At 35.8% G+C, this 14,955-nt stretch overlaps 1 protein-coding gene across 2 annotated transcripts in view; it reads right to left on the reverse strand.

Annotated features, from left to right (window-relative positions):
- Window positions 1-3,316: 3,316 nt before the first annotated feature.
- The window catches only part of mfge8b (milk fat globule EGF and factor V/VIII domain containing b), a 37,497-nt gene continuing 25,858 nt past the window's right edge, over window positions 3,317-14,955 (reverse strand). The window contains exons 4-10 of one of the 2 annotated variants that reach the window (XM_065291831.2): window positions 10,301-10,414; window positions 9,952-10,133; window positions 9,708-9,863; window positions 9,431-9,575; window positions 8,591-8,793; window positions 6,368-6,523; window positions 3,317-5,904 (exon numbers count right to left, since the gene is read on the reverse strand). In XM_065291831.2, coding sequence (XP_065147903.1) covers window positions 5,761-5,904; window positions 6,368-6,523; window positions 8,591-8,793; window positions 9,431-9,575; window positions 9,708-9,863; window positions 9,952-10,133; window positions 10,301-10,414 — 1,100 coding nt within the window. In that variant the 3' untranslated portion in view covers window positions 3,317-5,760. The remainder of the gene's footprint in view (window positions 5,905-6,367; window positions 6,524-8,590; window positions 8,794-9,430; window positions 9,576-9,707; window positions 9,864-9,951; window positions 10,134-10,300; window positions 10,415-14,955) is intronic. The other variant, XM_065291832.2, reaches the window with a different exon arrangement.

The raw sequence follows: 14,955 nt of genomic DNA on the forward strand, positions 1-14,955 counted from the left end.
TGGAATGTACTATACTATAATATTGCCAAATGCATAAATAGTACACTTTGAAATTATCATGTGCATTATTTTCTCATTTTTATCTTACTGCCGCCTCAGAGACGCTTTCATCAGGCATTCCTTGTGATGACAAAACAGGAAAAATTGCCAATGCATATGAAATTGTACACCAGAAATATGCTCATCGACCTCTCCCGTTATCTCGAAAAAGATCACCAGTCATGGGAAAGTCAGTGACTGAAATTCCCCTTTTCCTCGGCGAAGCCCCCAAAGTGTACTAATTTTCCAAAGTAAATATTAGTGAAATGTATACATAGCCTTGCAGATGTGAAATTTTCCTCTAACTCACAGCCACCAGGGATTCAAATGTCTTTTATCTTTTCCTCCAAATCTGACCTTTTCTTTAAAAAAATTGTTTTTTATAATTATTGGTACTCACCAGACACTACAGCTGATGTAAGAAATTATTCACAAGCCCAAAAGAGGAAAGGACTGTTTGACGGCCTTTGGGGGCACCAGGATGTCGCACAAACAGCATCACTCAGTAGTGTGACCCCAAGTCATATAGCACACTGCACCACCTCTTGGCTTTCCCTGTTTAAATCCTTCCAAAACAGCGAGCGAAACACAGAGATTCATATCACCTCTCTCGCAGATGCTCAGGACCATTAGTGATGCATTTGAAGATTCTTGCCAATTAGTCCCAACAACCAAGATGAAAGCCTTGGCCTAAGGCAAGGAACACCAAAACCCTGTGAATAGCTGCAAGCTTCACAGAAGCACAATTTGGCAGCTACCGTTGGGCAGGGAGAACATTGTACTCTAATTGTTCGCTTCAAATGAATAGCTGGATGTAAATATTTGGGATTTTCTTCCAAGCCCTTGTCTGTTACGGCAACATCAGAAAGGACGGATACATTTAAATGGTCACCTTTTTTACAAAATGTATAATTTCACACATTTTAAGCTTTACACAGATGACGAAACTATCACAGTAAAAATAGTACACAAGCTGTCATGGGACAGTACCCATTTATGTATGTACCTTTGATGTAAAATCTGAACTTTTGGTGCAAAGGCGTACTTTTTAAAAAGGAACCACCAAAGTGACAGCTTATGTACCTTTTATAGTGCAGTCTATAGGACTTCTTTGTTATATCTCAAGATCTCCAAAAAGCCAAATTATAACTTTTTGTCCATTTAAAGGGATAGTTCACCCAAAAATGAAAATGATGTTGTTATTTGCTACATGTTTTTAACCTGTATGAGTTTCTTTCCTTTGATGAACACAAAAGAAGATGTTTTGGAAGTCAATGGGTATATCAACTGTGTGCCATTATTTATCAAAATATCAGAAGAAAGATATTCATTAACAATTTAACAAATAATAAACATGGCTACTAAACATTTACTATAATAAAGTAATTGTTTTATAATATAATATAATATAATATAATATAATATAATATTATATACACTCACCTAAAGGATTATTAGGAACACCTGTTCAATTTCTCTTTAATGCAATTATCTAATCAACCAATCACATGGTAGTTGCTTCAATGCATTTATGGGTGTGGTCCTGGTCAAGAAAATCTTCTGAACTCCAAACAAAATGTCAGAATGGGAAAGAAGGGTGATTTAAGCAATTTTGAGTGTGGCGTGGTTGTTGGTGCCAGATGGGCCGGCCTGAGTATTTCACAATCTGCTCAGTTACTTGGATTTGCAAGCACAACCATTTCTAGGGTTTACAAAGAATGGTGTGAAAAGGGAAAAACATCCAGTATGCTGCAGTCCTGTGGGTGAAAATGCCTTGTTGATGCTAGATGTCAGAGGACAATGGGCCGACTGATTCAAGTTGATAGAAGAGCAACTTTTAAGAACAACCGAGGTATGCAGCAAAGCATTTGTGAACACATGCAAACTTGAGGCGGATGGGCTACAACAGCAGATGACCCCACCGGGTACCACTCATCTCCACTACAAATAGGAAAAAGTCAGAATTTGGTGTAAAAACAGAATGAGAACATGGATCTATCATGCCTTGTTATCACTGTGCAGGCTGGTGGTGTAATGGTGTGGGGTATGTTTTCTTGGCACACTTTAGGCCCCTTAGTCAGTGCCAACTGGACATCGTTTAAATGCCACGGCCTACCTGAGCATTGTTTCTGACCATGTCCATCCCTTTATGACCAACATGTACCCATCCTCTGATGGCTACTTCCAGCAGGATAATGCACCATGTCACAAAGCTCGAATTATTTCAAACTGGTTTCTTGAACATGACAATGAGTTTACTGTACTAAAATGGCTCCCACAGTCACCAGATCTCAACCCAATGGAGCATCTTTGGGATGTGGTGGAACGGGAGCTTCGTGCCCTGGATGTGCCTCCAACAAATCTCCATCAACTGCAAGATGCTATCCTATTATTATGGGCCAACATTTCTAAAGAATGCTTTCAGCACCTTGTTGAATCAATGCCACGTAGAATTAATGCAGTTCTGAAGGTGAAAGGGGGTCGAACACAGTATTAGTATGGTGTTCCTAATAATCCTTTAGGTAAGTGTATTGTTACTATAATAAGGTCCATTTTCTTAAGCAACACTGTTAAAAAATTGCACTTAAATGTTTAAGTATAAACATCTTGGATATACAACTCATTTTAACTTACACAGTTAAAATAATTATGTAAATTTAACTTTATTTTATAAGTAACGGCAACTCAAGATAAAAAAAATGAAAGTTGAAATGACTTGTAAATCTAAGTAAATCATACTTTGTTTTTACAGTGAAGCTGTTTTGATCGTAAAACTGTTAGTTGTATAATTTTTGCTTCTTTAAGACTGCGATCCCCATGTAGTGCAACTGAGTTTAAATTCAGTAATAATTCAAATGCTTCTGAATGACCACATTTGAATGAATGGAATTCAGCTACACAGTTTTTGTGGGTTTCTCATGAAGTTATTTTTACAGTTTCAAGTTGAACTCTAGTTGATTTGGACATCCACTTACAAAATTTCGACATAATTTATAGCCCCTCATAAACTTGTCAAACAACGAGGTGAACGAGGCGCGATTTCCTTTGTGGAGATGTTATTAGAAAGTAAAGAATGTTTGCTCGTGACAAAAAACTTTGCCACAAACATTCAAAATAGCCTTGTTTTTCCAGAAAGGAATCCTTCCTGGTATGGCACATTGGGTGCTGCCGATTTCCTGTCATTCTTTTAGCTGCCACTTAATTCTCTTGTACTTTCCTGCTATGCGTCTCTATAGAGTTTGTCTATAGGTCTCAGTCAATCATCACATTGAACAGATTGTGTTATAAAGTAGGATTAGAGATGTTTATTGATTTGCTTAAATACATTTAGGAATTGATTCATTTAAAAAATAAAGATGCTTCATGATGTCATAGAACAACATTTAACATTTCAAGAACCTTCTTTGAAGAACCAAAAATGGTTCTTCTATGGCATCATTGTGAAGAACCTTTAATTTTTAAAGAGTGTGCATGAGGAAAATAACAAAAACTTCTTTTGGCACACTAAGGAAGATTCATAACAACAAACAGTATTCTTCAAAAGCCATGAGTATCTACTTGTATTCTTTCTTTCTTTCTACAATTACTGTAAGAACATGAGGAAAATATTTCAAAAGATTTAGGGATTTGGCCTAAACAGCATAAACACAAGGGTGCTACAGTATGAAGCATTAAATTTCAATGAATTTAAATGGTAAAGAATTATTGAAGAAACAAAAAATAAATTGAACAGAATTAACAAAGCTGATTTGTGTCATGCTGTAAAAAAATCAAATGTTAACATTGGTACAATGAATTGGATTTTTACAGTGTTTGTAACTTCACAAAAATTATTCTCAATACTCCCCATATATTTTCTCTTAAACCAGCATTATTATTTATTTATATTAATGCTCATAACATATTGCACTAGCCCAAGACTGTAAATTTATTCGGGGTAAATTGGTTCGGAAGGGAGGGTTTGGGCATCATTTTGAAAACATTATGTAGATTGGACGGTCATGTCAAAGGTTCAGTGCCACCATAGAAATTATTCCAAATTAGATCTGCACCCTCACCCCGCATCTTATTATACAAGAGCTTCAATACTGCACACGGCGTGACCGATCCCGTGACAGGATATGTCAAAGCTGATATTGCAAAAAGTGGCCCCACTTCAATAAGGTAGCCTAATACACATTCTCTATCCCTGCGTCCCAATTCACATACTATCTGTACTTGATTTAATTCAAAATTAAAATTGTATGCCCTAATATGCTTAAATCAATATCCCTGAAGTACCCAGATATTCGACTGTTTCCGGTTAAAATGTGTAGTTCTTATCCGTGCACACTCATAAAGGCTGATATTTCCCACAATTCATTGTGTGAGGTGTTTAGTGATGCTACACTGAATTATTAAATTAAACTTTACATAAAAATAATTAATTAAAAAGCCGAGTTGTATTTTGATGTGTGTGGTGGGTAACTCTTACAATGTTGTCTAGGCAAGTGCTGGGCAAAGATTGATCGCGATTAATTGCATACAAAATAAAAGTGATTTGTATGCATGTATGTATAATATATACATATATATACACACATATATTTTTTAAGAAACATTTACGTGTGTGTGTGTGTGTGTGTGTGTGTGTGTGTATATATATATATATATATATATATATATATATATATATAATTTATTTATATTTTTATATATTCTCTATGATACATGAATTAAAAAAATTATATATAAATTAAAAAAAATCTGAAATTAATATATGTATGTGTGTGTGGTTAAATATGCATAATAATTACAAAAAATTTATCACTTTTATCTTGTTTGTTTTATTTGCTCAATTAATATTTGCCCAGCCCTAATATATATATATATATATATATATATATATATGCACTTTCTTTTAACATCCTTTTAGGGCATAGTAGAGATAGGCGAATTGGAACGTAGCAACTACATAATCAGGAAAGATGAGACCACTTTGGCTTTTGACTGTACAAAGTTTTTTGTACTCTAAATGTTTGTTTATTTCAAAAGGTATGCTGGAATAAAAATGAAATAAAATTCAGTAGCACACAGCGATCGATTCAACTGCACCTGAGATCCGTGGCTGTGCTGGCCGAGGCGTTAAATTTAATAGATGACAAAAATGATTGACTGTCACATTTAATCTCTTTAGGTTTGATATGGTTGGAAAAAATTTGTCTAGTAAGAAACAGTTTAAGATCAAAACAATGGCAAGTATTACTATTATACAGTATTATACAAATTAGTATACACCACATCAAAACAATATATTCTATGTTTATTTCTAATTTAAACTCAGTTGAGATATGAACAACTTCAATATATGTATAACCAATCAATTATAACACAACAACTGAAATAAATAATTCTAATGAATTTGGTATGCACAGTATCGATCTTTCCAAACATGTTGTTTTCAATGTAATTCTTCACTTAAAGGCTTAAACTAAAAACACACACTTTTTTTCTTCAAAGGACATTGCAGTCAAACAAACAACATAGCAATACAAAATATTTAACAAAGATTTATGCTGTAGGTTTGAGCTTGGGACAATGTTTACATGGGTCTCCCAGCTGTACAGAGATGTGTCGTGTTGGCGCCCTCTGTTGTCAAGAGTGAGGCAGTGCAGGTACGGATGAGAGAGGAAGGAATGAAGGAAAGTATAAAACCATAAGGGAGAGAAAGTGGGAGGGGTTTTACTCATCACAGCCCAGCAGCTCCATTCGTAGGGTAATGCGTTCATGCCACGCCCACGGCAGGATGCGGACGAATCGCGCAACGAAGGGCGGGTCGAACACGTTCTTTTTGTGCACGTTGTTGTCACTGTTGCCAGGGAAAATCTAAAGGTGATGCAGATGAAACAGAAGAACATGACAGATAGCTGGATTGATGTTCGCTCAACTGAAAGTATATGGGGGCTTTTATCCAACGACTGGGTGCATTAAACTATTATATAATTATTAAACTATGAAAGTCCAGTGCAAAATCTACAAGTGAATCAATGTCGAACGCACAGCCTTGCAAAGCATTGTTTATTTGACTTTTATATGTATGCAGACATTCGGCGCATGCGCACTGTGACAAATTGCAATATACCTCTCCTGGACATACTACATTTTCCTGTATATGCATGCGCGACCTACACCTGCAATGTACGCAGGGTTACAAAAATCTGGCGTTTACAGTACATGCGCACTCTTCTGATGCATAAAATTGTGTCACGTGCACTGTATGCGGACCCTCATAAAAATGGATCATCCTTCGGGCCTTTTAAACGAAAAAGTTCAAAGTTTAGAAACAAACCTTATCTGTTTTTGTCTTGTCGTCTTTGATGTTGGTCCAGTATTTGCCATCATCACTGTAAGCGACTTTAAAGGCTGAAATAAACTGCACATTTCCAAAGTCTTTGGCTCCTTGTGTGACAATTCCTGAGATGCGCTTTGGTCTGAGCAAGTCCACCTGATATACATAAAAGAGAAAAAAATAAAAACAAGGATTTATTAGAGAGAAATAAATAAGGGAAATACAATGTGTGCAAAAAAGTTTAAATACCGCATGTCACTGATAATTCACAGGATTTACTGATGGTTGCATTACTTCCCATACATAACAACACTGCAAGAAAATCCAAATTTGGCACTGATATTTCGTCATCTAGATGCTATCAGACATTTGCTATGACTTAGGAATTTCAAAAAGTTTGATCAGATAAAATGATTGCTACACTCTTGGTTAACCTCCGTGGACATCACATTTTTTGTTGTTTGCACCATAATACTTATTCAGTGGAACTGTTGTACACAAACGTGGACAATTACATTGCTTCTTGTTCAATGAAAAATATTTGGTATTATATTTATTGGTTCTTCCTAACCCCAAACAGCTGGAAGAAATCTAAAATGCAAGGCAAGCCAAACCAAAGCTTGTGTCTTAGGAGGTTAAAGTTATAGCTCACTTAGAAATGTTGTAATTTACCAATGCCATCTCAAGGTACTTCATACATATTTTACGAGGTGGCTAATTCGTATTTATTCGTACGACCACATTCGTACATTTTTGTATGAATTGCTTTTGCCCCAGTGACGTTGGGGTTAGGGCAGAGGTTAGGGGTGGGGTTTCGATTGTTTTTTTCATGAAAATAATATGTTTTTGTACGATTCACTTCATACAAATTCCTACGAATTAGCCACCTTGGCTAAAATACGTAATTCACGTGAGATCAGGCTGCATTTATTTATTCCTACAAAAAAATCCCCAGGGCCAGTGTTGAGGAAAGTTACTTTTTGAAGTAATGCATTACAATATTAAGTTCTTCCCAAAAAACTTAATTAATTGGGTTACTTAGTTACTTTTTATGGAAAGTAATACTTACGTTACTTTAAGCTTACTTTGGCGTTACTTTTTCTTACTTGGCTGAGGCTTGATTTCTTTCAGGCCTTGCAGGTGTCTTTTAATGTAATTCAGAAAATGCATATTTCCATCAGAAAATGCATATTTCCATCAGAAAATGCATATTTCCATCAGAAAAATGTCAAGCTCTGGCCTGCCATCCCCGTTTCTGACTCAAACTAATTCCGCTCAGGCACGAACACATAAAAAACTTTTTTAAAAAAGTAGCTTAAATATTACAGTGTGGCGGATGGTGTAGTGGGCAGTGGGCAGTGCACAAATGTAATAAAAAATAAATTAAAATATAATGCATTAAATGCATGAATAACTACACTTTTTTAAAAAAATGTAATAAAAAATAAATTAAAATATAATGCATTAAATGCATGAATAACTCCGACATGTGGTGCTTTTGCACTTTCGGCGTAAATTAAATAAAATAAAATAAAATTCAATTCAATTAATAAAAAAATTTAATAGAAAATAAATTATGCATTTAATGCATTATAATTTTAAGTTATTCAATCATGAATAACTCCGACATGTGGTGCTTTCGCACTTTCGGCGTAAATTAAATTAAATTAAATTAAATTAAATTAAATTAAATTAAATTAAATTAAATTAAATTAAATTAAATTAAAATTCAATTCAATTAATAAAAAAATGTAATAAAATTATAATGCATTAAATGCATAATTTATTTTCTAAGTTATTCAATCATGAATAACTCCGACATGTGGTGCTTTCTCACTTTCGCCGTAAATTAAATTAAATTAAATTAAATTAAATTAAATTAAAAATGTAATAAAATTATAATGCATTAAATGCATAATTTATTTTCTAAGTAATTCAATCATGAATAACTCCGACATGTGGTGCTTTCGCACTTTCGCCGTAAATTAAATTAAATTAAATTAAATTAAATTAAATTAAATTAAAAATGTAATAAAATTATAATGCATTAAATGCATAATTTATTTTCTAAGTTATGCAATCATGAATAACTCCGACATGCGGTACTTTCGCACTTTCTACGAAATTTAAATAAATAAATAAATAAAATTATAATGCATGAACGCATAATACATTTCTTAAGTTATTCGATCTTTTTTCAGCCCTAAAAGATCTTTTTCTCACCTGCAGCCACTCGGAGCGGCTATTGGTGGCCGCTGTCCAGGCATTGGTCTTGCCCTGCTTGTCCAGACGGGCGTAATGCGGGTGCCAGGTGAACGCCTCGATACCCCAGGTGCGAAAGGAGCTGGAAGCCGTTATCTGCCGGTCATCGATTAGCCGCGACTTGACACCTAACGGCTCGGAGCAACCTGTCGTGTTCAAATACACTGTGAAGTAAGACAACAGGAAGAAGAGGGGCGGGAACAGGAAGTGGCAGAGAGATGGATGGAAAGCGTGTCAGCATGATGGCACAAGCAGCACAGAACACATCAGCACAGGCACGGCCCAGAACGGGTCGAGAGTGAATTTCAAGCAGGTGAGAGTTATGATGCATGGTATGATGATGTGTTTGAAGCGCATGCAGGTGAGAACTGGCAGTGCTAAAGCAGGCATGCTGCTGGAATGGACAGCATGAAAGACAAATTCTGTCTATCATCATGTTAAAGGGATAGTTCACCCAAAAATTTTAATTGTGTCATTATTTATTCACTTTCATGTTGTTACAAGCACGTATACATTTCTTTGTTCTGATGAACACAAAGGAAGATATTTTGAGGAATGTTTTTAATTAAACCGATCAGAGGCCCCATTGACTACCATATTAGAATACTATGGAAGTCAATGGGGCCTCTGATTGTTTTGGTTACAAACATTCCTCAATATATCTGCGTTTGTGTTTATCAGAATAAAAAAATTCATGCAGTTTTTGGAACAACATGAGAGTGAGTAAATTATGACATAATTTTCATTTTTGGGTTAACTATACTTCTGAGTGCAAAAGGAAACAAATGGTTTGAACTTTACCATTGAGTTCACAGCCCACCACCTCCATTCTCAATGTACAGCCTTTGCGGCACACAGTAGGAATGATTCGGATATACTGAGCTATGATTGGAGGATCGAACAAATTGGTCTTCGTTCCATCATTGTCAACATTACCAACAAAAACCTGTGAAAACAGAATATTTGACAACTATAATTTATTATACGTTATATAATTATTATAAATGTAACTTAAAACAGGAGAATATAAGGATTTGTCGATTAAATATCCATTTTTCATAGGCATAATAAGTCTCACCATATCTTTACTCTGGCCTTCAGATTTGTACATGGTATAGATTCGCCCATCTAAGCTCGATGCCACTTTGAAAGCTTTGACAAACTCCCATCCGCCCATCCGACTGGCACCCTGTGTTATGATGCCTGTAAACCGCATCTTTCTCTGCATGTTGATCTAAACATAAATAGAACATTTTTTATTTGACTTAGTTAACCTTGTTTTATTAAATTAAATGTGTTGGTGCGTAGTAGTTAGCGCTTACCTGAATCCATGGGTTCTTGTCATGTGTGGCAGCGGTCCAAGCATTAACAAGTCCCTTGTTATTCAGGCGGGCCAGCTCGGGTCCCCAGCGCTGCAGTCCCAGGATGCCATAGTACACAGATGAGGCAGAGATCTGAGATTCAGCGATACCTCCACCTTCCATTCCCAACAGAGAGATGCAACCTGGGGATCAAGGCCAAACATTAGCTGACATTCACCCAAACAGTCGTATGAACAGATGGATGAACAGTGTGATGACCGTGTACACAGGGAAAAACACATACACTATGTGCTATGTTCCTTACAAAATGAGAAATGAAGTGAAGGTAACCATAAAAAAAGTTACTTACGCAGTTGGCAGTGCTTTCCAACATAAGGTGAAGGACATGTACAAGAGAAGTCTCCATTTAGATCTCGACAGGTGCCTCCATTTTGACAAGGTTGGCCGGCACAGTCATTCACATCTGTAAAAACAGGTTAAAAGGATTCATTAAAGCTTAGAAGGTAAAATAGATCATATTTCAGCTGTACTGTAGTTTTCTTTGTGAGCTTTAGGTGGCGCTCCCTGGCAACAGTTCAATGAAAGGTTAAATAAAAAACTGGATAGTTTTAAAAGCAAAATGGTGGCTATTAAGTTATAAACAGAGGTAATTTATTGCAATTTTCCCCCTCTTAGTTACAAACTAAATTGGACATTCCAGAGTAATTTAACATTTTAACATAAACACATTCCTTTCACATAAACAGTTGCTATTCTGATGTTTACTGTAAAAAACGCTAAAAGTAACATTTTCATTATGAACACTTGTTTCATTTGCTCAAGTGCATCTGTTTTTGTTCAAATGCAAAGCTTTTTTATCAGACTAATGGATTCTGCCAACAAACCAGTATTTCTGAATGGCCTGAGTCAGATTTTAAGCAAAAGTATTTGATGAACGAATAATACGCGCCCAATGCATTTGGTTAAAGGTGCCAAAGAATGCATTGAAATAATATGTTAAATTGCTCTTTGATATCTAAATAGAAAGTACAGTATGTGGCTTTATTAACTCATTCCCCACCAGTGAGGAGTTATTTTGTCAATAAAGAGAAGACATTTGCATGAAAAAACGTGTTCCTGATGAGTTTTTTATGGTAATTTGTAATACCGCAATTATGTTTTACCCAATTTATAAAATTTGAAGCAAAAAATTTATTAATTAATTTTACACTCCATGTATGTTTTGATAACCATTCTGAATCTGATCTCTAATAAAATTCCTTCACAAAAATGCAATTATTTCACCTTTTTGTTAAATATTTTGTATTTTTTAAGAAAAATACCCATATTTAAAAGTTTATAAATAAAGATATGATGAAAATTATTTTTCCAGTTTTGTTTGTTGTTTGTTTAAAAGCAGAGGGTCTGTTCTTTCATTTGATATGTTTGTATGTTTATGTATTTAAATAAGCACATTTTCCTGGAAGGCTTTTTGTGAAACTTTGGTGAAAATCACAAAAAATGCTGGCGGGGAATGAGTTAAGTGCAAAAATGATTTTTACATGTCCATTTACAATAAGGTGACCAGATTTTTAAAATGAAAACCGGGGACATTTTATACTTAAATGGTCAAAATATCATTAAAATCTCATTTGTTGTTATCTATGAATTAAAAAATGGAGACAAAACGTTTTTTGAAAGTTTTCTTCTTGGGTTCACTGCAAAAAATGACTTACTTCTTAATAGTATTTTTTGTCTTGTTTTCAGTACAAATCTAAACATTCTTAAATCGAGATGCATTTTCATGATAAGCAAATATCCCCTAAGAAAAATCTAGTTTTAAGACAAACAAATTAATTGATGTGAATTTGTGCTTAAAACATGCAAAAAATATTTTTCTTGAAATTTTTTCTTGATTTAAGTGTTGGCAGATTTTATTTTTTTTTAAAAAATTTTGCTTGTTTTAAGCACAAATTAGATTTTTTGGTCTAAAAACTAGACTAATTTTCTTAGGTCATTTTGCCTATCAAGAAAATACATCTTGATTTAAGAATTTTTTATATTTGTACTTAAAACAAAAGAAAAATACGGTCCGTGTAACGCTTTTCAGTTCTTTTTTCAATTTGCACCATCAAAATGAATCAAATGAAAAATGGGTTTCCAACTTTCATTTTTCAATTTTCATGAGTACTTTACAAACGGAAAATTGTCTCTCGGTTTAATTTTCAATTCTACATGTTTAGGTTGTTGCTTTAGAATTTCAGGTTTTGGAACAAACAGAAAAATGACGACTTATTCTAATTTTTCATTTCTGTGTTTGCGTTTGCGGCTGGAACGTACCATTATCGCCGGGGGTGGAGTGTAGTCTACAGCCGGTCACGGACCCACAGCGCTATCGCGTTAAATCTCACCATATTTATCTCCTCTATGTATATTACACATTTATTAAATATATATTGAATAACAATAATGCCTGTAAACATTTATCTATTGGGCCTCGGTGCCGTTTTGGTTTTTATCAGTAGATGGCGATGTAACGACCTGGCAGTAAGTGCATGCACTCGAGACGTGATGGATAAACCTGTATCTGCCGCAGTTCAGCCTGCATAACGGCTCGAAAAGTTTAATCATGTGTTATCCCGAGATATTACGAGGTAGCGACTCAGGTTGTCACCTGAAAATTGCCGTTTCGAGTCTCACGGGCGGCCCCTTGTGCAAGGCACCTTCCATTGCTCCCCGGGCGCTGGGTGCCCACGACTCCGGGTGTGTGTTCATAACTGGCAGTGCGTGTGTTGCTTACTTACTGGATGCATTTCATACTTTAAACCATGTCACTTTTGTTTTCCTTTTTTAAAAACTTTATTAGGGTATGAGCCACGAATGCCCACCCGTGACGCCTGCCCTGTTATATTGGCTCATTTACTAGCCATATTAATATTTGAGATATCCACAGTGTATCCATTCCCAGCTCTTCTACCAGCCAACAGATCACACCTACAGTGGTGTTAAAAACATGGTACTAATAAAAGCGAATAAATTGCAAAAAAATTATAAATTGAGATTATTTCTTTATTTTAAATGTATTGAAAACATTACACATTTAATTCCAAAACAAAGCATTAACAACTTAGAAGTGGTTTCGCAGACAGGGCTTATCCTAGTCCCAGACTAAAATGCATATTTGAGCTGCCTTAATTTAAAACAGTATTCACAGTTCCTGTCAATTTTTAGGTTTGTGTCAGAAACTGCATTTGTAATGTCACCCCACAAGTTTTTAATGGTGCAGAGAGATCAGAGGATTGAGTTGGCCACTTTATAATCTTAATCCTTTTTGTCTGGAACCAGATTTTGCCCTCTTGCTTTTGTGTTTGGGGTTGTTGTCTTGTTGACACCCATTTTAGGGGCATTTCCTCTTCTGCAAAGGGAAACATAATCTCTTCAAGTATTCTACTGTAGTCAAACTGATCCATGTTCCCTTGTATTTGATAAATAGTCCCAACACGGCAGTATGAAAAACATCCCAATCCCATGACTTTTACACCGCCATGCTTAACTGTCTTTACACTGTACTGTGGCTTGAATTCAGTACCCGGGGGTTGCCTGAGGTTCTGTAAAGACCCCAAAAAGAAAGATTTTAATCTTATCAGGCCACAAAATGTTACACAATTTTTCTTTGGGCCAGCTGATGTATTGATGTAATTCTATAGATGTCTTTTTTCAACAGTGGTGCTTTACTGGGGCTTCTTGCATCAGTGACTGTCACAAGATCATCATCTTTTATCTTTCTAAACGTTTTCAACTTTTTAATCAAATTGCTCTGTTCCTCTGAGCAATGTTTGAAAAGACCCATTTTATTTAGAAATTCAGCAGCATATTATATATTTTATAACAATGGGCAAAACATTTGCCTTCTCTCTTTCTTAATAAAGGACAGAAAGAAGCTGTTTTCACAGGTTGAACTCATTTTAAACTTCATACTGCTATTATTTTGATCACGCCACTTTCAATAAATGAATCTATAACTCAGAGCAAGTAATGTGGATATCATTACCAATGGCTCTATTTTTTTCTTTAAATAATTTCCAGAAATATTACTACTACTACTAATAACAATAGTGATTTATCAGGTTACTGATGTTGCACTGCTATTTTTTAACACCACTGTTTATGATCATGCAGCATAAAATTAAAAAATGTTTGCAATTTATTTACCTTTATTAATACACTACCATGTTTTTAACACCACTGTAGGTGTGATCCGTTAGCTGGTAGAAGAGCTGGGAATGGATACACTGTGGATATCTCAAATATTAATATGGCTAGTAAATGAGCCAATATAACAGGGCAGGCGTCACGGGGTGGGCATTCGCGGCTAATAAAGTTTTTTAAAAAGGAAAACAAAAGTGAAAGTGACATGGTTTTCAAGTAAGGAATGCATCCAGTAAGTAGTCAACACACGCACTGCCAGTCATGACACCCGGAGCAGTGGGCACCCAGCGCCCGGGAAGCAATGGGTAAGGTGCCTTGCTCAAGGGCACGTCACAAGCGGCCGCCCGTGAGACTCGAAACGGCAACTTTCAGGTGACAAACCTGACTCGCTACCTCGTAATATCTCGGGATAACACTTGATTAAAATTTTCGAGCCATTATGCAGGCTGAACTGCGGCAGATACAAGTTTATCCATCACCTCTTTAAAATATGGAATGCATCCAGTAAGTAAGCAACACACGCACTGCCAGTTATGAACACACACCCGGAGCAGTGGGCGCCCAGCCCCCGGGGAGCAATGGAAGGTGCCTTGCACAAGCGGCCGCCCGTGAGACTCGGAACGGCAACTTTCAGGTGACAAACCTGACTCGCTACCAGGCTCGTAATATATCGGGGTAACATGATTAAAATTTTCGAGCCATTATGCAGGCTGAACTGCGGCAGATACAGTTTATCCATCACGTCTCGAGTGCATGCACTTACTGCCAGGTCGTTACATCGCCATCTACTGATAAAAACCAAAACGGCAACCGAGG

The sequence above is a fragment of the Paramisgurnus dabryanus genome, chromosome 23 (assembly GCF_030506205.2).
Source record: "Paramisgurnus dabryanus chromosome 23, PD_genome_1.1, whole genome shotgun sequence".
In the NCBI taxonomy this organism is placed as follows: Eukaryota; Metazoa; Chordata; class Actinopteri; order Cypriniformes; family Cobitidae; genus Paramisgurnus; species Paramisgurnus dabryanus.